Source organism: Haliotis asinina, chromosome 11 (genome assembly GCF_037392515.1).
Source record: "Haliotis asinina isolate JCU_RB_2024 chromosome 11, JCU_Hal_asi_v2, whole genome shotgun sequence".
In the NCBI taxonomy this organism is placed as follows: Eukaryota; Metazoa; Mollusca; class Gastropoda; order Lepetellida; family Haliotidae; genus Haliotis; species Haliotis asinina.
The window spans coordinates 36,892,500-36,913,970 of record NC_090290.1 but is presented as its reverse complement, the minus strand read 5'-3'; the positions used below and the strand labels follow the sequence as shown (position 1 = coordinate 36,913,970).

General features: G+C 40.0%; 2 protein-coding genes across 3 annotated transcripts in view; one reads left to right on the top strand and one right to left on the bottom strand.

The window, feature by feature from the left end:
* The window catches only part of LOC137256021 (uncharacterized), a 15,635-nt gene extending 10,969 nt beyond the window's left edge, over positions 1 to 4,666 (top strand). Inside the window, exon 3 of the mRNA XM_067793677.1 lies at positions 186 to 4,666. Coding sequence (XP_067649778.1) covers positions 186 to 733 — 548 coding nt within the window. The 3' untranslated portion in view covers positions 734 to 4,666. The remainder of the gene's footprint in view (positions 1 to 185) is intronic.
* On the bottom strand, positions 2,862 to 21,471 carry LOC137256022 (sulfotransferase 1C2-like). Of its 2 annotated transcripts, none has more exons than XM_067793678.1 (6): positions 21,374 to 21,451; positions 19,144 to 19,306; positions 18,372 to 18,689; positions 17,663 to 17,766; positions 16,223 to 16,385; positions 2,862 to 3,022 (listed from the first exon to the last, which is right to left on the bottom strand). In XM_067793678.1, the coding sequence occupies exons 2-6, from the start codon at positions 19,301 to 19,303 to the stop codon at positions 2,862 to 2,864; spliced, it is 906 nt and encodes a 301-aa protein (XP_067649779.1). In that variant the 5' UTR covers positions 19,304 to 19,306; positions 21,374 to 21,451. The 2 variants fall into 2 exon arrangements, with proteins under 2 accessions (XP_067649779.1, XP_067649780.1); XM_067793679.1 differs by lacking the exon at positions 2,862 to 3,022 and adding an exon at positions 10,939 to 13,008 and having other exon boundaries at positions 21,374 to 21,471.

The following is a 21,471-nucleotide window of genomic DNA, read 5'->3' as shown; positions in this document are numbered from 1 at the left end:
CTTATATTATCTGAAAATGTGACTCAGAATGTAGTGGTGTGTTAACACTAACGCAGGTATCAATTATAACACATGTAAAATATTATATTCTTACTGATTTTATGTTAATTAATGGTTTTTGAAATTGTATCCTTGGTTTAGTTTTTACCAAATCATTTATCAAGTTTGTGCTTTTTATTTCTCAGAGTCCAAACATAGGAAGGCATTCACCAAGAGCAGTGTGGATACACTGAAGACAATAAAGATGGACACTCTGAGGTGTGATGACAATAAGAGAGCCTTTGATTCTTACTCAAGCTGCAGCCGAACACAACCATTTGCAAGGACCGAAAGTCTCTGTTCTAATCACACGTTCAAGAAGACCAGCTCCTTCGGTATGCTGAAGTTCAAGTCTAGTTCTGAAAATATTGAGTGCTGTCAGCCAAATCTCAAGAATACTGAAACCAAGAGTGGTCAGCTTGTGTCAAAGGGAGATAAGTTTCACAATAATCTCAAATCAGGAAAAGACAACTGTGTATTTCCAAAACAAGAAGACACAGTTGATGGCCTAATTAGAGCAAAACCTGATAGAGAAACAGCAGACTGTATTAAAAGTAAAGAATACTCAAGAGGATGTAAAAGGCACTTACCTTCGACCAAGGGAGACCACTCTCACAAGAGCAAGAGAGCCAACTTAGATACTTCTTCTGGCAAAAGTGATTGTGCGAGAGTACGAGTTTGGAGAAAGAAGTGATTGTGATCATCAGTATAACGACTACAAAACAACATGTATTTGCATTTATGTAGGTGACTGCAGTCTTAGACTGCAGAAATGACTGTGATCTGGTAATTTGGTGCATCGCTATTGTGTGATATATATGTGATGTGATACCTGTTCAAGGAAGACTGTGATCATATATGATCTTGAGTACGGTCAGGTCTCTGATTAAAGTGATTCTTGGCGCCATGGGATAATTAGTGCCTTCATCTTTCCCAACCATGTCCACCGATCAGATGTTCTTACAAGTAGTATACTGAACAGCAAAAGTAAGGCAAATTTGAAAAAAATGAAATCTCATAAAATTAAGCGTTCGTGTTTATGTCTTATTTTTATAAACTTGGCAAGAACTTCTGTTTCATTTGGTGTTCAGTATAGTTTGGGTGTGTGTGGGGGAGGGGGTTTGGAATCATTATCAGCCTTGTCTTACCTTTCATTTTCATATTTAGATGCACAAATATTAACATTAATAACAAAGAAAGTTGTGGAAAACATCAAACAGTGCGGGGGTTGAGTTGCCCTCCTAAGATATTTTCAGGATCTGTCAGGTTGTAAGTATTTCTTGCAAACAGTTCTATATGTAAGAATGATCTTCAGACAAACCTGTGCAACACTCCAACAGTTAATATATTTTAGTACTTTTTATTCCAGGGCTGGAAATATCTGTAAAATTACAAAATACTCTAGCACAGTAACACATGTAAAATCACTTGCCCTGATTTTACCACTATAGCTTGCGGTTTTCTTGTTGACTTCTTAAACAAGCTACAAAATTAGCATTGGCTAGTCAACTGGACACAGGTACAGCGCGATGTACAAAGTTTGCTTGCCTGACAGGAACATATGCTAGACTGGGACGTCAGACAATGGGTTATTTCTACCCCTGAAATTTGTTATTCAGTACATTGTGATATAACAAGTGTCATTGTAAACTTAATATTTTAATGATTCTAAAAGGATTTACTAGAATTCACTGTTTAGTGATATTGTCATGGTTGTTTAATATTTTTGTATGCAATTTTATATTTTATTGAAGTTTTATTCTATTTACATTTTCTGTTAAGCTTTTTTTATATTTTATCAAAACAGACAAACGTAAAAATGGCAATATTTAGTAAACTGATACACAGCTAATGAATATATGATAGAGTAACTATGGTAACATATATTCGATGAGTATGACTTGATGATAAAGATGTGCATGTCCATATCAAAGGTCGCATCAAAGGTCGTGGGAGTGGTGACATCATACTTCATTCGTGGTGATGGAAGTCGCGTGATAAAGACGCATATAACTAGCCTACTTTAGTACATCTACAGATCACCTAGATATTGTTCCACGGTCAGCATCATGCTTGTGTTGGTGGGTTTTCCCAAACATACATCATCAACATGGTGACTAGTTTCATTTGTGCATCAAACCGACCACCTAAATCAAATGGTGCTTAAGATTGTGTTAAAAGGCCACACACTCACAAACATTAGTCCAAAATGTACAACAAAATGTTTCACATCCACTGCATTTTGAGGTAACGTTTGACATATTAAACTTTTGTTAATTTGATTTCAGACTTCTAATGCAGAATATTTATTTGATTAGTTTCATTTTAGATTTGATGTTAAGTTTCCAGTCTTTTGTTATTTATTGCACAATTCATTTTAAGATTTTCACTGATATTGGGACTGTTCATAATTTATCGTTGGATGTTGGGGGTGGAGGGGGGGGGGGGGGGGGATGGTGTGATTTGATAATGATTTTTACGGAGAAGCATGAACAGTTGTACAACAAAACATTCAAACAAGTAACAATGAATATGGATCATATTTACAAGAATAATACACATTGTATTGTTTGTAAAACCATATGTGAACCTTTCAGCAGAAAAATAGATTTAAACTTGAAAAGTGTTTTGTTCTGACATTGTTATGTTATGACAAAGATTTAAATATTTTGAGTTGTCTGTAATATGGGGAAATTTCATGTAGTTATCTAGATCTTGCAGATGCCAGAGTGCTATCATATAGTCTGTTTGGCTGAAAAGCAGATCAATGAACTGCAGTCTAACTCAAAAACTAATAAACATTAAAAGTTTAAAATAGTTCACTATTTGTTACGAGAGCAGAGAGCAGAGAAAAGGACAACCAGGTCTACAAGAAGCACATGCACTAGTGCTGATAATGTGATTGATTCATATGCATTTACCTGTGCTGTGCCGTCTCCATACTTTCTCGCACACCTGGTCGCTTGTCTCTTTGCATCTTTCCCTTGTAAGAAATAGTGAACAGTGTAAACATTTTATTGATAGTTTATTAGTTTTATTAATGTTTTGATTATGATCAGCATTTCATTGAGTGTTACCTGTTACCTGTTCATCAGTTTTTGATTTAGACTGTAATTCATTGGTCCACGTTTAAGCCAAATGGACTCTAGTGGCAAATGTATATTTTGTATATTGTATCAGTAAGTGCCAGGCGCAGGTGTATGGAGACTATTTCAATACAGTGTTACTATCAGACTGTTTCCTGTGATAGGATACCTCTCTGAATGAAGATATATGAATACCATATAACCCTTGGTAGTTAATAATCAGTTCATACTAATTAGTGCTAAGGTAGTGATAGATAAAAACTTGTAAATAAACCTGGGAAAAAAATAAAAGAACACTTGTGTTTTCCTGTGATCCCTTATTTTGTTTCCCCTCAGTATATCCAGTGGAAGCTGTCAAAATCGGCATCTGTCAATTCCGGCAGGTTGTCAACACCAGCATAAAATCTGTCCTATTTGTGGCTTTTACATTTATCATCAGCTCTCCTATCCGGCATGTTGTCTAAAATGGATTATTTCATCAGTCCCGATGATTGCCGGTTTAGACAGCTTCCACTGTGTGTGCCATCTTGATCTTTAGCATCATATGCCATGTAACCACTTTTTCAAATGTGTCTTACAATTTATGACCATGGCTGGGATTAAGTTGTGTTGAAACCTCTAACCCACCTAACGCCCATATTCTGCTGAAGTATTTTCAGTAACCTCAACCACGCCCACCGTATTCAGTAAAGAGTTCTCATGGTTGTGACTACTGTGTCTCCCACACAGAACACCAACCAAGAACTTCTTTGTGAAAATTAACCTAGTATTTTTGATATTTTTAGCTAATAGGGTAACTTTTGAGTTCATTTCAACAGCACTGCGTTTGTGTGACAATATGTCTTTCATTTATGGCACTAGTGGTTCAGGAAGTGTTCTGAACCAAGATTCTTCAACAAGGGAAAAACAGCAATTTTCATGATCAGATCTGTTTTCCCAGTAAGAAAAACTGGTCACAACTCACCAGGAGGTAACCAGTGTGTGACATAGCCACTGGCCTGCTAGTGTGTGGCTAGTATAAATCAATTCGGGCTAGTGAATCTCCACTCTCAGCGGCCCAACTGACCAGTGAATTTTCATGGAGTCATTTTGGAAATGTATCACTCTCTGACATGTTCAGTATTTACGCTCTGAATCATGCAAGATTACGGCCTGATGAAAATGTTCATCATATTAGCAGCATGATGATGAAACCTGTGTCTACATTCAAATTTTGGACTGGTGAATTATTTTGTGGTGAATTATTTTCAGTAACAGACTAGCAAGCAAAATCTCGAAACACTGGAGGTAACATAGATACCAATGTTGTTTTGTGCTACTTTACTAAGAATCATTGAAATTAAATGATAAAGTACGTAGAATTTGTAGCCATTATTTATTCTCATTTTTCATAGTGCCTTAATTACTGTTTCTTGCCTGTTGGTGGCAACAACCTGACACCCCTATGTTTGTAATGGACTGTCCTTTTGGTCTGCATTTGTTGATGTATCTCCTCAAGCCATGCTGTGAAAATTGGAGAGAAATAAAATGCATATTTTGCATGTTTTTGTTTTTTAACTGTTCTCCATGTTACCTCCACCGTGAGGTAGCTTAATGGTTAAAGCGACAGCTCGTCACTCGGTGAAGACTCGGGTTTGATACTCCCACATGGGTACATTGTATGACCATTGTATGACGCCCATTTCTGGTGCCCCAAGCCGTAGCATTGCCAAGAATAAAAATCAACTCAATCACGTAATATCCACAACTCTTCTAGAAATCAGACCCCCAAAATGGTGAAAATGTTGTGGAGCCCTGCGATGTCAGTTTTCACAATCAGGAATGATTACGCTTGGATTGAAAGCATCACAGGCACTCATGTCATTGCGGGGATTAAAGAATTTTTTAATAAAAATTTGAGATGCCCCTCACCAAAATGAAAAGCTTCGCGTCTTTAATCATCGCAATGACACGAGGACCTGTCGTTGTCATCCTCTTCCTTGACTACCGTGCAGGGGGCCCTTTTAAGGTGAAACATGTCATTTCAGTTATGGTAATGAATTTATAATAAAAACGATCACTGAATGTTTTCAGTAAACAACTCTGGCTTGGATTGACTGATTTTCATCAAAATAGTAGTTTTGGAATGCTCAGATCAGACTTCAAAATTGTGAACAATAATATTACGCACATGGTCGCAATATTTTGGTAGGGTCAAAATTATTTTGTAGATATATCATACGTTTGGTTGGCACTGTATATATGAAAAACCATTACCAGGAAACACACTTGGTACTTTGCATTTACACATTGTATCTCTTTTGAAATTACATATCGTTTATAGTTTATATGATTTACATATGTTTTAAACTTGGACGAAATCAAATCGTTGAAGGAATGGACATTCTAAAATTCTAAATTAGTGTAGCTGTAGACTTAAATGTTCAAATGTTTTCATGGCTTAAAATCATTTCGGACATGAAGGGTATAACACAATGGTCACAGAAAAGGTGTGTTCCCTTTGTGTCATTCACATGTGCTGACGCCTTTGATGTCAAGGCTCTCGCCAGTGAGGGCCACGCTATCCAAAACTTTGTTAGGCGAGCGGACAGGTTTCCATAATCCACCAACTTAATCAATTTGCCACAGCTCATTGTCAGTTCCCAGACAAATGCGAGTAGGAGAAAAGGGCTGCAGATGTCACTGGCTTCAATGTTGTCACTCACATTGCGGTTTGATAGATGTTTAAAGTTAGGTAATCTGTTATTACTCTCGTCTGGTTTCTTGGGTCTCACATGGCGACAACATTACAGTTTGTCACATCTTTGGCACCCCTGCATTATACAATCCAGTTCTTGATTCACTGTTCCTGGCTTCAATAAATATCAAAATATCTGTAGAAATACTTGTGACCGAAACCTGCTTAAAACTGCATTACTTACGGGTACTTATTCACACTACTGTTGTACCCTCTTTCTAGTATACTTGTTTTCAAATGTATTGCTTTGCTGGTTTAAGTGGTCGGTCTCACAGACCCTGAAAACATTTTGTGATTATGAAGGACAGATCGGATATTCAAATCTGTCTTTGATCTTTAAAATAATGTTTTCAAAAGCATGGGGCGTAAGTGTTAAAGTTTTTAATATAGGACATTTTTGCTGAGGATTTTTTCCTGGGCAAATTTAGGACTTTTTTCCTGTACTTTCTTCGAAGGACTTTGTTTTTCATGCCTATCATTTTCCCTACTGCCTGGAGTCGCTGCAATGGTTTAGCCCTAAATGGAAGCAAGTCAAGATATCCTCAAGTTCTCTGGTCTCCCTGGAGTTCCTTTCCAGCTTAAATGCGTCTTTCTGTTACTATCAACACTATATATATTCAGACTTAAGGGTTAGTCATAGCCTGAGCAAGCTGCAGATTATCTGGAGACGTATTAATGCCTTGAACAGATATCTCCAAACAATGTATTGAACAGAGATCCAACATTTTGGTCTTGAAGAGATCTCTCATCTCTTTTCTACTGCAAGTACCCCATGAATAATTAGAGAATAAATTCATGTGAATTAAAAGCACATAGTACATACAATGTACTTAGATTAGCCACTCCGTGTGCAATGAACCCAAGCGGATGTTCAGTATCATAAGTAAATGGTCAGTTTACAGTGTAATCATTATAAACATTTAACCATGACTAAATATGGTTAGGATGTAGTTGTGTGGAATGTCAACTATAAGGAGAACATGATATCACGGAGACTCTCATCCTCATTTCAAGTGTGTTTGCAGATGAAGGTTAGCAGATATTGCTTTACCTTGAGCACCTGTCACAAACACGCAAAATCAAATCACCAGAAAAAACTGGGAGCTTATGGTACAAACAAAAATTGTCACTTTATTCGTTACTTCTGTGTTTATCAGAATATACTCAATTGGTCATGCTTAGTGGATTTGAAATGCATCAAGAAACAAACAACTACACAAACAAAAAAAGGCCACACAGCGTGCAAGTTGAAGTGACATGAGTATCAGTCGCGCGTACACTTTATTACATCGTGCCGACGCTTTAATACATCGTAGTATTCTCGCTCGCATGCACGATATAAAGACAATCTCTTCGTCATGTCACATTAGCGTTTCCGTAGAATATTGGATCAGTCGTCTGATGTGGGAGAAATTCAGATATGTAGGTATGGTCTTGAAAAACACAAAAAGCATATCCTGGGCTAGTTTCGAGCCAAAATTCCTGGATCCTTGCGCGTTGTACGAAGCGTCAATCTCCGAAAATAGGAAATCTTGACAGATATGAAGAACTGCGTATATACTGAATTAGCCCCAATGTGCTGGGAGATTCAGAACCAGTGAGAGACTAGACGCGCTTCATTTTGGACGTTTGCATTGCAGAAGTGCCTTAAGGGAAAGTTGGGAGCATGAGACAGACTACCACCATGATGGTCCCAGCGATACACAACAAAAGAGGTTCTTACATGGAGCAGCATTTGAAAAAATCCAATCACCTAGACATATTAGCATTCGCATTTTGGGCAATAAATCTATAGATCTGGGCTTGATTTTCGAAGCTCTCTCAGCGCTATGATTGTCGTAAGTGCCATACATTAACATTAACTTACAACTGTCTTAGCGCGAAGAGAGCTTCGAAAATCTAGGACAAGCAGAAGATGTCCTTCGGTTAAAACACGCTCTGCTGATCACAGCTGGTGACTTCGTAATGTCAGTTTGAACAAAGCAGTTGAGTTCAGTCGACTTGGTAGTGATGATCTACCTGATGTCTATCGATATTTTAGTACTGAAGTTGTATTGTTGGTGTTCATCAGCTGATGAAGACAGTGGATTACGTGAGCCAATTCCATGATTCGCCCACTACTGGCATCCATTAAACTCTCAGCCGCTTGAATAACAACGTAGTCAATCGACATTCTGAAAACGGTGAGCTGAAGGAGAGTTGGTGTTTTGGCGTCCATCTAGACGAGATCGCCCACCACTGTCTATATGTATATATTTGTTTTAGCGCAAACTCTAATTCTAAAGCATCTATCTCGTTTTGCCAACGTCTGTTACGACTTTTGTGCGTGTACTGAATTGCTGATAGTGACTGAATATAACTTGACAACTGGCTGTCTGAGGTTCGGCTTACGCAGAGTCTTGTTGATGTTGGCGACATACATTGTGTTAATTGCACCTGGAATAAACTACAATCCACATCGTGAGATCGACTATGCATACATTCAGTAACCACGGGTTCATAAGTACGTTGGACCCGCGAAGGTTCGGAGTACAATAGGCGTTCACCAACCCATACTTGCCATAAAAGGCGACTATGCTTGTCGTAACAGGCGACTAACGGGATCGGGTGGTCAGGCTCGCTGACTTGGTTGACACGTCATTGGTTCCCAATTGCGCAGACCGATGCTCATCACTGGATTGTCTGTTCCAGACTCGATTATTTACAGACCACCGCCGTATAGCTGGAATATTGCTGAGTGTGGCGTAAAACTGAACTCACTAACTCACACACTCATACGTATATTGGCTCCATAAGGCCACCTGGGTCAAAACTGACCTACAACATCGCATTCGAGGGAACTAATATGATCGGGTGGTCAGACTCATATTTGTTTGGTGCATGCCACGGTTGTCCGACTTTCATTTTTGTGGAAGTCGCGGTGGCCTAGCGAATTTGTGTGCTGGCGATTAGGTGCCTGACTCTGAGGGTGTGGGTTCGAATCCCGGAAGGGACTCAACTCAGAAAAGGAGAAATTGTACTTTGATAAGAAAGTGTAATCTCAAATATAACATATTCTACACCTGCGATGTATTATCATTGTATACAACTGCTGATCCAAATGTAAAGTACCAACTTTTGTTCCCTGGCACGAAAGCTGATGACGACCGGCTTTAAATCAAAGCAAAATCATTCCTGATTATTAAAAATCACATCTCATGGGGTCGCCAGAACTGCACCACATTTTCACCGGTTTTGGAGTCCAACTTCTTGTATATCCCCCATGACAAACTCGTGTTGTTCCGGGACAGGTTTGGAGGTTACGGAAAGAGGCGAGTGGTGACGAATGAACCAAAGACACAGTTGTACGGAAGCCCATGCTTTCCTTTTATGTTCGCTTACGTCGCTGCTTCGTTGTCGATCAGACGTAATGTTCGATAATTTCCTGGGTACACCTTCCGATAGCCTCCACTAGTATATGCTGTTGATCACTGGATTATCTGATTCAGACTCGATTATTTACAGACCGACGCTATATAGCTGGGGTGTTGTAAGTGTGACGTAAGACTAAACTCATACACTCACATAATTTTAACCTGGAACACATACTCGATGCCGCCGGAAACGGTAGTAAAATCACATTGTGACTCCCGGCTCGTTTTCCTTTCGAAATTAGACTCAAGGACCGATCAAAGCCTCTGGATCTGATTTCCGAATATGAGTCTCGTTGTGACACGTGGATTTTTTACGTTTCCTTGACAACCAATCTGAAATGTGAGTAGTGTTGGTTGTGAGATTATAAGTAAAAAAACCGTGGAACACATTTTACCAGATGTCTATGACTTATACTTCATTGTTCTATTTATATTATTAATATTTTATTATGTTATATTTCTGTTCATATGATAACTCGGACATAAGCAATCACTTCACTAGATTCACATTCCGTCACTAATCCACAGTTCATCGAGGTTTTTTTTGTTTTGTTTTTTTTTTGTTTTGTTTTTGTTTTTTTCTGTTGTTGTTGTTGTTGTTGTTGTTGTAGTCTGTCGTACAGACCCTGAAGTGTATATATCCAAGAAAGCCCATGCAAGTTTAGAAAATGTGGCAAGTCTAGATTTCCATAGCTTCAGGAAAATGAAGAAAGTCTCAGTGCACCATTTCATTATATTCTTTTCTCACTATGAACATTTTTTCAGTAAAATATGTTCAGAGACTAGCTGTTAGTCTATTGCTGTTGTTCTTGTTGTTTGTTTGTTTGTTTTTTTGTGTTTGTTTGTTTGTTTTTAGCTGACTTTAGTATGCGTGTTTAACACAATAATTATTAATTTCGAAATACACCACATTTCCCCCGACCCGGGATAGAACTGATCTTTAGCAACCCATGCTTGTCGTAAATCGGGTGGTCAGGTTCCATCATTGGGTTGACACGTCATCGTATCCGAACTGCATTGATCGATTCTCATGATATTGATCCCTGGATTATCTGATCCAGACTCGATAATTTACAGACCGCTGGAATATTGCGGAATGCGGTGGAAAACTAAACTCACTCAATTTCACCTTTTATTCCAAACGGGGACTGTGTAATACTGAGACTTGTACTAGTGCTTGTCAAAGTTCACGCCGGGCGGTGGGGCAGCCTAGTAGTTAAAGCGTCAGTTCGTCATGCCAAAGACCCGGGCTCGATTCCCACATGGGTACAATGTGTGAAGCCCTTTTCTGGTGTCCTCCGCCGTCACATTGCTGGAATACTGCTTAAAGTGGCACGAAACATAACCACACGTACTCATTCACTAGCGTTGGTGTGTTAAGGCATCTGTATGCAGCAAGCCTTTAAACGAGGTACGGCGAGGTGGGATAGCCCACAGGTGACGGGGTTTGCTCTTCACGCCGAAGATTCGGGTTCGATTTCCTCCATGGATACATTCTGCAAAGTGAATTTCTAGTGTCCCCCGCAATGAAGTTTCCAGAATGTGCCTATTTCTTGTGTCCCCTGCAATCACTTTTCCAGATTGTGCATATCTACAGCAGAAAAAGGCGGTACACAGTAACTAACTTGGTGTACTGTGCGACAGAAATTGACATCAACACAAATAAGGTTTTGGTTTTATTATGTTGACAATGTTGACATCGTAAAGCATAATGGATAAATGAAACAGATTCGTCCTGTAATATACAAAGTCTTCAGGAATAATGTCAACATGACATTGTAAAACAATCATGGATGATTCTCACAAGGCACAAAATGTCATAAGAAATACCACATGTCAAATGTGGTAAACACACCAGAATACTAAAAATCAGTTTCATATATACACGTCTCATATACTAAATACGTTACATATTCTTAAGAACTGGAGGTTGTTTAACCCTAGTGGTTAAGTGTTCGCTAGTAAAGCAGAGGACGCAAACACGATTCCCCAATGGGTACAATGTGTAAAGTCCAATTCTGTGTCCCCCGCAGTGATATTGCTGGAACATTGCTATAAGATGTGTAAAACCATACTCACTCACACACTCTCACATACTCTTTTATTCTATTGACATTCTATCATTCTACTGACATTCTATAATTCTATTTCTTTTCTAGGCAAAGCTACGAGTTCAGTGCAGAACTGGGACTATGAGTCACCTAACCGATATGACTTATAATACCAAAGGTGAGAATATTACCAAAGTATTCTCAGGCCATTCGAATATTTGAAAATAAAATAACAGAACCAGTATTCTTAGTCAAAGGAACTTCAGCATTCTCCTACTTTTTGATCCCATTTTGATAATCTCACTGTGTCTTAACAGCAACAATAAAGGAAGCATTGATTTGAAGACTGGATTTCACCAACGAATTCCTAACCCTATAACAACGCAACTAACCTTCGAAAGACTCGAGGTCTGTATCAAACACATTCCCAAGGAATATCCATTTCTTGTTTCAGTGTTTGCCATCAACAGACATGGGTATATATTTTTGCCCGTCCCTGTACATTTTCTCCATCATTTCAAAGCAATGCGATACAGAAGAATCAATGAGTTGTACACCACTGACAAACAAGGATAAGTTGGACCGGCGCAGAGAATGCGCTAACGAGAAGTCGGCAGTGCACTGCAATGAGCAGACCCATTTGGAGTGTGAAGGTGGAGGTGGAGGCTAGTGCACGTACAGTACATGATGATGAAGCTGATTCCACGAGCGCTTCACCCACGCACTACACTTGATCCCGGACAACCTGGTGCCGGTTCGCTCACAATGGCAGGCGCCAGTGGGCGGCACACAAACATGCTAGTGTAGATCAACTGGCAGGTCGGTACTCAACTTATCCTTGTTTGTCCGTAGTCATGAGCAAGAAACTATCTGTATGTACCCTGTATTTCGATATCAGTTACATATATCCACATCCATGAGGCCATATTCACATAATTCACATACACATGTACACATCATACACATGTACACATCATACACATGTACACATCATACACATGTACACATCATACACATGTACACATCATACACATGTACACATCATACACATGTACACATCATACACATGTACACATCATACACATGAGTATAATCCTTATGTGTACAATACCATTTATCTAAATACACACGTGGCCATTTTAATTCGATTAATTCATACAATGCACACACGCATACACACGTGGTATACACAGACCAACGAATACACAATAATGCCAAAATACACGGGGTATTAACTCCTGGACATCTCAAATTCCGAAAATAAGCTGTATAAAATCTGTCAGATGGTGTTGAATAGGTAAACCAACAACATCCCGAATACTTCGAGAAATGGTTCTGAAAATGAGCTGTATAAAATGTCAAAAGGTGTTCGATAAGTAAACCATCAACACCCCGAATACTTGGATAAGGATAATAAGTAGCATTAATCTAAAGACGGATTAAGTTTAAGATTTACATCATACCTTCACGTAATTAATTCAGTTTAATTCTTTGGTAATCTGCTATCATTCGTTCCATATTCTCGTGTAAATAAGAGCGCTTCTGTTACCCATGGTTGTGTTTTCCTCACTACAACGTGTATCGGAACTTTATATCGCAACCAGCCATCTTTTCCTTGTATGTCCTGTCAAATATCTCATTCTGGGCCACGGTAAAGTGATTTTTCCAGTCGCCAACTTCACCTGAAACATGAAAAGGAAGGCAATATTATCTAACAACTAACAAGATGAACACATTCTTTGAAAAACTGTATTCCAGCAATATCCTTATTATGTGACGACTACTTGTAATTAAGGCGAAATACTTCAGGTTTAGTATGGTGTCCACCCATTCGTAACTACTCGTCTCTTTCCGTGACCTACAAGAACACTTGCCGGAATGACACGAGTAGTTACTAATGGTGCCCACCCTATTGTTCCACTTATGACCCACAGCTGGAAACAGTCGTCAGGAGAAACAAATCGGAGACTTCCGGATATTATCGTATCGTTAGACATTATTACATATACAAATCATGCAACATCGTCACAGAATGTGAAATGAGAAGAGACAACTCCCAAACCATATATGTCTTAGACTTGCACAAATCAGTAGGGTAAAAACATTAGTTTAAATAATAATTTCAACAAAATATGGTTAAAAAGAACGCACCGACCCTTCTACCAATAGGCGTCCTTATCTGGAATTGGCTCTGAAATTGTCACTGATAGAGTGCGATTAATGTTTCGTGCTAACAATCTAATTACGAATCCAAGCTGCTAGTCAGTCTCTGCACCATCGACCGTGACCGACATGCGGACTGGGCCACTGTCCACCCTGGTTAATTTCTTCAGCTTAGATAGCGGGACAGTAGGAAGGGTACATGCACACCAGACGCCGTTATTTCAAAGTACACCCTGAAGGTCTTGTAGGCCTTTTCGTCAGAATCACCATGCATCTATGGGCTAAGCATTCATTACCGCCTTTGAGCAAGGTTAAGTGTTTTAACATTGGTTAGACCAGGCCTTACTCTCCTACCCAGAGTTCCATGCTTGTGGCAGTGATGTTATGCTAAGTCATCACTGCGCCCGAGTGTGACCAGACCAGTCAGTCGTTCATATTTAGTTGGCCCATGCAAGAACTGGCCCCGATTTCTCGAAACAAACTTAAGTCTGAGTTTTTACTCAAATTTGAGAAAACTCAGCAAAATGCATTTCTCAAACAAAACAGTTTTTTTCCGACTCAACTTGAGTTAAAAACTCAAATTATTTGAGTCTGCTAGGTAGGTAACGTAAATCATTATTTGAGATCAAAATGGCGTACAGGAGAAGATTACAACGCCGTCGTGAAACATGGCTAGGGTCGAGAGAGGGTTGATCGACCGCAGAAACGGAAAATTTGAGAAAAATCAGTTGAGTAAAAACTTAAATTTGTTTCGAGAAATCGGAGCCTGGTTACTGAGACCAAGATGGAAAAGTCCGTATCATTACGGATCAGTTGTTCATGATCAGTTGGTTCTTGCTTTTCCGCATAAAGTATTATCATACAGTTGCGTAAACGTTAACGAAGAAAGGACGTCTAGCTAAACACATTAAGAAATACAAGAAAGAACCCTAGTCCATGACAACGGGGAGGGTAATCATGGTATTTAGACAGGACAAATATAACATTTAAATGACCATGCTGAATAAACATGAGACGTGTGTAATTGATTACAATCTGTCTAACCTACAGGTTTGAAAATGGCACGACGGAAATGCTTGTCAACAACGATATGATAATTGAGTTCACATCCTTAAGCTATAATGTTAAATGAAATGTCATCTTCCCGAGGCAAGAGCGTCCACTTTTCTATATTTGTGTGACATAAGCCTTGTTCAACCCTTGCCATTTCAAGCCCACTTTTCCCCACTAGAACGTGATAACGTGCTGTACTGCACGTGAGTTGCCTCCCTTGATTTCATATCACGCCATCCAGTCAGAACGCTGTTCTTCGATTGGCTTACAAAGGTGAAGACCAACACAGGCAACCTGGGGCTCATTTTTGACGAAGCAACCTTTACTATGGTTAACCTTGACTCCCATTCTTTAACACTGCACTAAAAATACCCTGGCGACTTACAATCACCTTAATGCTTTGTGAAAAGAGCGCCTGTCCTATCAGATCACAGGGCCTGTAACGCTAAAGGACCTTTTATTTAATATTAAGACCCCGTCATTGTCAGCATATATATTGATGGCAGTTTAGCTCTTGCAATAACTAGTGGCATTCACATAACACTGTATAAAACAACATTGCCCAAGCAACACTTCGCCTTTTCAGGCGTTCTGTTCTATTTTTTCTTTTTTACCTGTGAATCACTGGAGAAAGTACCAGACTTCACCAACAGTTAAGTAGTTTTTCTTCTTGAATTAACCCGTGAAGATGAGGGTTAGTACTGATTTTCACTAACCCAAGCTCATTTTAAGGAGACTAACGGGGTCGGGTGGTCAGGCTCACTGGCATAGTTGACACATATCATCGTTTCCCAGATCGACGCTCATGATCACTGGATTGTCTGGTCCAAACTCGATTATTTACAAACTGCCGCCATATAGTTGGAATATTGCTCAGTAAGGTGTGGACCTAAACTCACTCACTCACTCACTAAATCTTGTTGCATTAGTTCGAGGCGTCTGTAAAGGTCCGTCTACTTTCTTCAATCCCACCAAACCTTTACGTACCAAAGTGTGAAATCATTTAGTCCTCGACCGCCAAGACCCTGAAGTAACTGTAATTTATCTTAATACATTTTGGAAATTGCAACTCCAAGCCACCACATATTGCCAAACGTCGTTACCAGGGACCAGTACTAGCTAATCGGTAAGCAATTACACAAGTTGCAGCTGATGATGAGGTGACTACCTCTGTATCTCCAGAGATAGCATTTCGGTACACCTGCATTACTGGCAAACAAGGACAAGCTGGCCCGGCAGAAGAAACGCGTTTACAAGAAGCTGGCAATGAGCAACTCCATTTGATTTGTGAAAGGGAGAGTCGATGTTGGCTAGTGCACGTGCAGTACACGACGATGAAAGTGATTCCGCGCGTAGCCTTGCTCATGAGACTCTCACGTGCTTCACCACGCGCGTGTGTGTTAGTGTTAGTGTGTGTTAGTGTTAGTGTGTGTTAGTGTGTGTGTGTTAGTGTTAGTGTGTGTGTGTGTTAGTGTGTGTGTTAGTGTGTTAGTGTTAGTGTTAGTGTGTGTTAGTGTTAGTGTTAGTGTGTTAGTGTTAGTGTGTGTTAGTGTTAGTGTGTGTTAGTGTGTGTGTGTGTGTGTGTGTGTGTGTGTGTGTGTGTGTGTGTGTGTGTGTGTGTGTGTGCGTGTGTGTGTGTGTGTGTGTACTAATAACGACCATCACAGCATCTGCACCAACCTTTCCTGTACATGACTGATCCACCGTCTTTGGCTTTTATGATGTTGCCTTTCGCTGTCTTCATTTTGTTGAAATCCGTCAGTTCTTTTATTCTCACATAGAATTCCTCCGATTTCTCACAATCCAGAAACTTTGCTAACTTTCTGATACCGGGAAGTGGGTCCTGAAAAAGATAGAATATTGACTGACGTTATTAGTTGTTATGACATGACATACATTTTAACGTGTTATGTCCATTGACGAAATAATGCTGTCTCCTTTACAGAATATTCTGTCAATTCCATCCCATTCTCATCCACATTCGCCCCTCAAATTTCCATCGACATTCAGATCTAACATCCTATTCTCATATATCTCTAACATCCTATTCTCATATCTCTATTCTCATATCTCTAACATCCTATTCTCATATCTCTAACATTCCTCACATCCATACCTGAGTAAGAATTGGTTCTAGCAGTCCACGCTTGTCCTAAGAATGACAGAAAGAGTTTAGTTTTAAGCTACACTCAGCAACATTCCAGTTACATGGCGGATTTCCGTCAATAATCGAGCCTGGACCAGACAATCAGGCGATCTGGCTAGTATCCCATTTGTGCAGATTGATGCACATGTTAGTCCCTGGATTGAGTTACCGACATTCTCGCGCGATTTTCCAAAAGGGTTATTCTTCAAGACATAGACATTAATAAGCAAATTCACTGCATTCAGTGTATTTGCACCATCAAGGTCTATCGGTGTGTCATATAATTTTGATTGTACATACGACCCGTGAAGGTCCGGGATAGAATAGGCATTCAGCAACCCATGCTTGCCATAAAAGGCGACTAAGCTTGTCGTAACAGGCGACTAAAGGGATCGGGTGGTCAGTATTGGTTGACACATGTCATTGGTTCCCAACTGGGCAGATCGACGCTAAGCATGTTGTTGATCGCTGGATTGTCATTGTTTACACACACACACACACACACACACACACACACACACACACACACACACACACACACACACACACACACACACACACACACACACACACACACACACACACACACACACACACACACACACACACACACACACACACACACACACACACACACACCATATAGCTGGAATATTGCTGAGTGCGGCGTAAAACTAATCTCACTAACTCAGTGATTGTACATATATGGTAGACTGCTAATTTGCATTATGTAATCGCGAAGCGATCTACCTGCCGCCATGTTGTGATGCTGGTAACGCACGTGACTGTGTGATCCCGACTCCATTATTTACAGAAAGAAACAAACAAACCCAGCATCCAATCCTCACCCCTGTCTCAGCTCCTAGCGTACACCTTCACACCTTCGAATTGATTCTCTCACCCTTCACAACTCTGGCGTGGTGTCATTAACACATACCCCCAACTAGAATATTCTGGATAAGGTACAATGTTACCTCTTTCAGATCTTCATACACAAGTGTCATGATCGGCAGTTCAGGGTGGGTTTTCCCAATAGCATCCCAGTCCTTGAGGTAGGTGAAAACTGACCCGAAGTCGACTGAAGAGTAGAGATTGTAACATTAGTGAACAGTGAACGTTATCCTCTGTCGTCTCCATCTACAATGGGCGGGGAATAGCCTAGTGGTCAGTGTGTCCGTTCGTCTCGCCGATGACCCGAGTTCGATCCCCACTTTGATACAATGCTTGAAGCCTATTTCTGGAGTCGCCCGCAGTGATATTGCTTGAATATTCCTGAAAGCGGCGTACAAGTGAGCTCAATCACGTGAGCCACAAAGCGTTACGGCCAGTGGTAATTCTGGGGTTTTTTTTCATATACTTTCGTCTGATTACTCAATACTTTTCAGAAAGTGGTCAGTTGTAACATGTAACATACTAAGAACATGTAATCTCATATATTACATGCCCTTTCGCATTTCGTCTCCCCTGACTGGGAAATAAACAAGGCGCTTAGCATTTTTTTCGTGTAAGTCCGATAGGCTGCAAAGCTATAAAAGAAGATGGTATACTTGCCCAGCCGTTTTAGCAACAATTATGTGTAAGCCCGGGGGGGGGGGGGGGGGGGGGGGTTGTTGTTTTTTTCTCATTATACTGGTAGCTATGCCCCTGAAAACCAACAGTTATCTATTCACTCAGATAGCTCACCTTTCCCGTCCATCAGTGCAGGAAAATAATTCTCCCATTTTCCATTATATTCGTAAAATGGTAGTTTCTTGTGGTGATGGTAGAACGAAACTGCCATGTCCTTGGGGTTTCGCAGAATGTAGATTATTTTGTTCTTATGCTCGAACACCCCACGCGGGAGTTGCTCAACAAGACAATGAGTGTTTAAGATTCGCGGGGATGGGAACTTCTGTATAACATCGTTTCCAATGAACTCCAACATCAGTTCGTCTTTCTCAACCACAGCCTCCGTGTCGCCCGACAGAAGCAGTCTGGCCATTTCCCACACCCAGTGCGTGCCTGAAACATCACAAATATCACCACACAGATCTTTTAGTTTATAGTTCAAGGTGGTGAAACGGGATTTGACGTCGTACTTGAGAATATTTCGCTCATAGGACGACGCGCATGCGTGCGTATGTGTGGATTGCTTGTACTAGCCAAGACTTAAGCTGGTCAAGATGAGATGAAATATCATTTAACGTCGTACTTAAGAACATTTGGTTCACCTGACGACATGCATGCCTGTGTATGTGTGGCTGCTGCTAATAGCTCACTGACTGAGATACCATGCCGCATTTAAGCATGCATATCTCTCTCTCTCTCTCTCTCTCTCTCTCTCTCTCTCTCTCTCTCATAATAGGGAATTTTGTTTTGCGTTACAGTTATGCCTTCATTATGTAGAGAATCATTTTACCACTAAAATATCTCATTTCTGAACAAAATAAAGGCTAAACATGTCTTCACGGCTCACCACATTTCGGGTAGGCGCATACAAACACGTCGTCCGGTCTGATGGGGAGGTCGCGGATGCCCTTGACGACATCGGCAGACGAAGGGGGATACAAATGGCCGTCTACTTCCAGGAGTCTCAGCTTGTCTCCACCAGCATCCGGGAGCTTGACAAAGGACATCCTCTACAGTCGCAAGAGAGGTGGTTATTAATGTACAGTACTGTAGTTTCTCAATCTAGCGATGTCTTGTCAGACATTAATGTATACGTGGTTTCATGAAAGAATATTTCAGGATCAATAAATTATGACCTGGAAAATAACACCATAGCTTAGGCTAAATAAAAAAAAGTGAAATGTTTTTACGGGCATCGGCCCGCCACTTTTATTTGTGCGCGTAGCAATTGTCATTTGAGCAAAATAATTTTGACTTGGCCGCGTCCTGATCATCCACATATAACAATGAGTCTGTACTGAATCTACAACTCTTTAACAGGTGTTAAACTTCCCAAGCTGTATTTCTGAGAGAAAAATAAAAACGTTTTCCTCCATCGTCACTTTTTATTCTATCATCAACAACAACAAAAAAAAACACACAAAAATGTCCTTCCGCCCTCGTCACTTTTGAAAAAAATGTGCCCGTGAAACATTTAATTTTTTATGCAGTCTTACGTGTTTGACTGACTACACTGGCAACAATGTGGCTGCCGATCCCGGTATTTCTGTATCGCACAGTGCAACAGGCTGCATGCCATTTCAGCAATGAAATACACTTATATTAATATATTCCTCGACTCCTGCCCTGTGTGACGACTGCATGTGGTCTATTTAGGCAAATGAGTTTGTTTAAACATGCCTCTGTCACACAGCAGTAAACGTAAAGTAGATCTCTGACAAACAATGACGTTTTTTTCTGTACAACTGAATACGCTTTGATAAGGGTCGTGCATAATAACAATATATCTATTAATGTCCATAATTTGTTTAATTTTGTCTTAAAATGAATTGACAAATGCACACTGTCACACGTATCAAATACTGTTAGTAAGTACAGCTATTTACTTACAGTAAAACAGGGTAGCGATAAACACTTTACTTTTGATAAATGATTGTTGACAAATACAGTTATGACACTGGCAGATGATTATCAATATTTCAGAAGGATTAAAATCTAAACATGTCACATATTTATACTATCATAAAACCAGTACGAACAAACATTGTAGTATATACTTAATCACATATACCCGCAAAGGTCATGTTCGACTGTTGGCGTAGACTAACGCTTGAAGTAAATATATCCAAGAAAGCCCACGCAAGTCTAGAAAATGTGGCAAGTCTAGATTTCCTTAGCTTCAATGAAGAAAATGAAGAAAGTCTCAGGGCTCCATTTCATTATATTAATTTATTTCACTGTGAACGTTTTTTTTCAGTAAAATATGTTCATTTCAGAAGAGACTAGTTGTTAGTCTAGCCTGGTCTCTGAATATATATTATTTTGATAGTAACACACAAACAAACAAACAAATTAAAAACGTTCAGAAAATAAGCAGCCCCCGTGAGATGGGAGGTCCTGAGCCTAAGTAAATGTGGACTTGCTTCAGTTAGTGCGCAAAACATTACAGTGAGGTTAGGCAATAGGGGAAATAACGTGGTTCAGGGACTGTGTGACATACTACTGCCCGATCTAACTGTAGCGTTCGCAAACAAGAGGCAAACAAGATGTGACGTATGTAGGTGGGGCTAAGGTCCGGAGAGTAACTAAATACATATGTCATTGACACAATTTATGAACGCGATGGTGACGGTCGTACAATACGACTGTACCGGGGGTCAAACACAGCTGTGGGAATTTCGCTGCGATATACATATACAACAGCTAAAAGGGGAAGTGAATGAACAGGGGAGGTGAAAGTAACAGCTGAGTGCAGGTCTTGCTCGGTCCTGTCATCGCCACGTAGATGAGATCTTAACTGGGTCACTGTCAAACAGGACAATGTACACATGTACAATTTGAAGAAAGAGCACTACTTGTGATATTATTTATTTTCAACACAAAGGGGTCGAGTTTAGGCGGCTAAATGAGAAAGGTTGGTGTTTTAAGCAAACGTTGAACCTATCCCGACCCCTTGACCGCCTGTTGAAAAGTTTCCATCGGCTTACATTGGTCAGTGTGACGGACTCCTAAAACATTTCTCGGATATATAACTTCAGCGGAAATAATATGACACATATATAGAGACTGTCACTTACCTTGAATCGAAATACGTGATAACAACACAAACAGCAGCACAGATGTTAGAAAAACAACTTTAAAAGCAGACGTACCGGTGTTCAGGTTTTATGTTCTC

Excerpts from the sequence above, each read along its gene's own strand:
- LOC137256022 (XM_067793678.1), bottom strand. The coding sequence starts at position 19,303 with ATGTCCTTTGTCAAGCTCCCGGATGCTGGTGGAGACAAGCTGAGACTC. Across the intron at positions 17,767-18,371 it reads TGCACTGATGGACGGGAAAG|TCGACTTCGGGTCAGTTTTC; the intron begins GTGAGCTATCTG and ends TCTACTCTTCAG. Across the intron at positions 3,023-16,222 it reads ATCAGTCATGTACAGGAAAG|GGAAAGATGCAAAGAGACAA; the intron begins GTTGGTGCAGAT and ends ATTTCTTACAAG.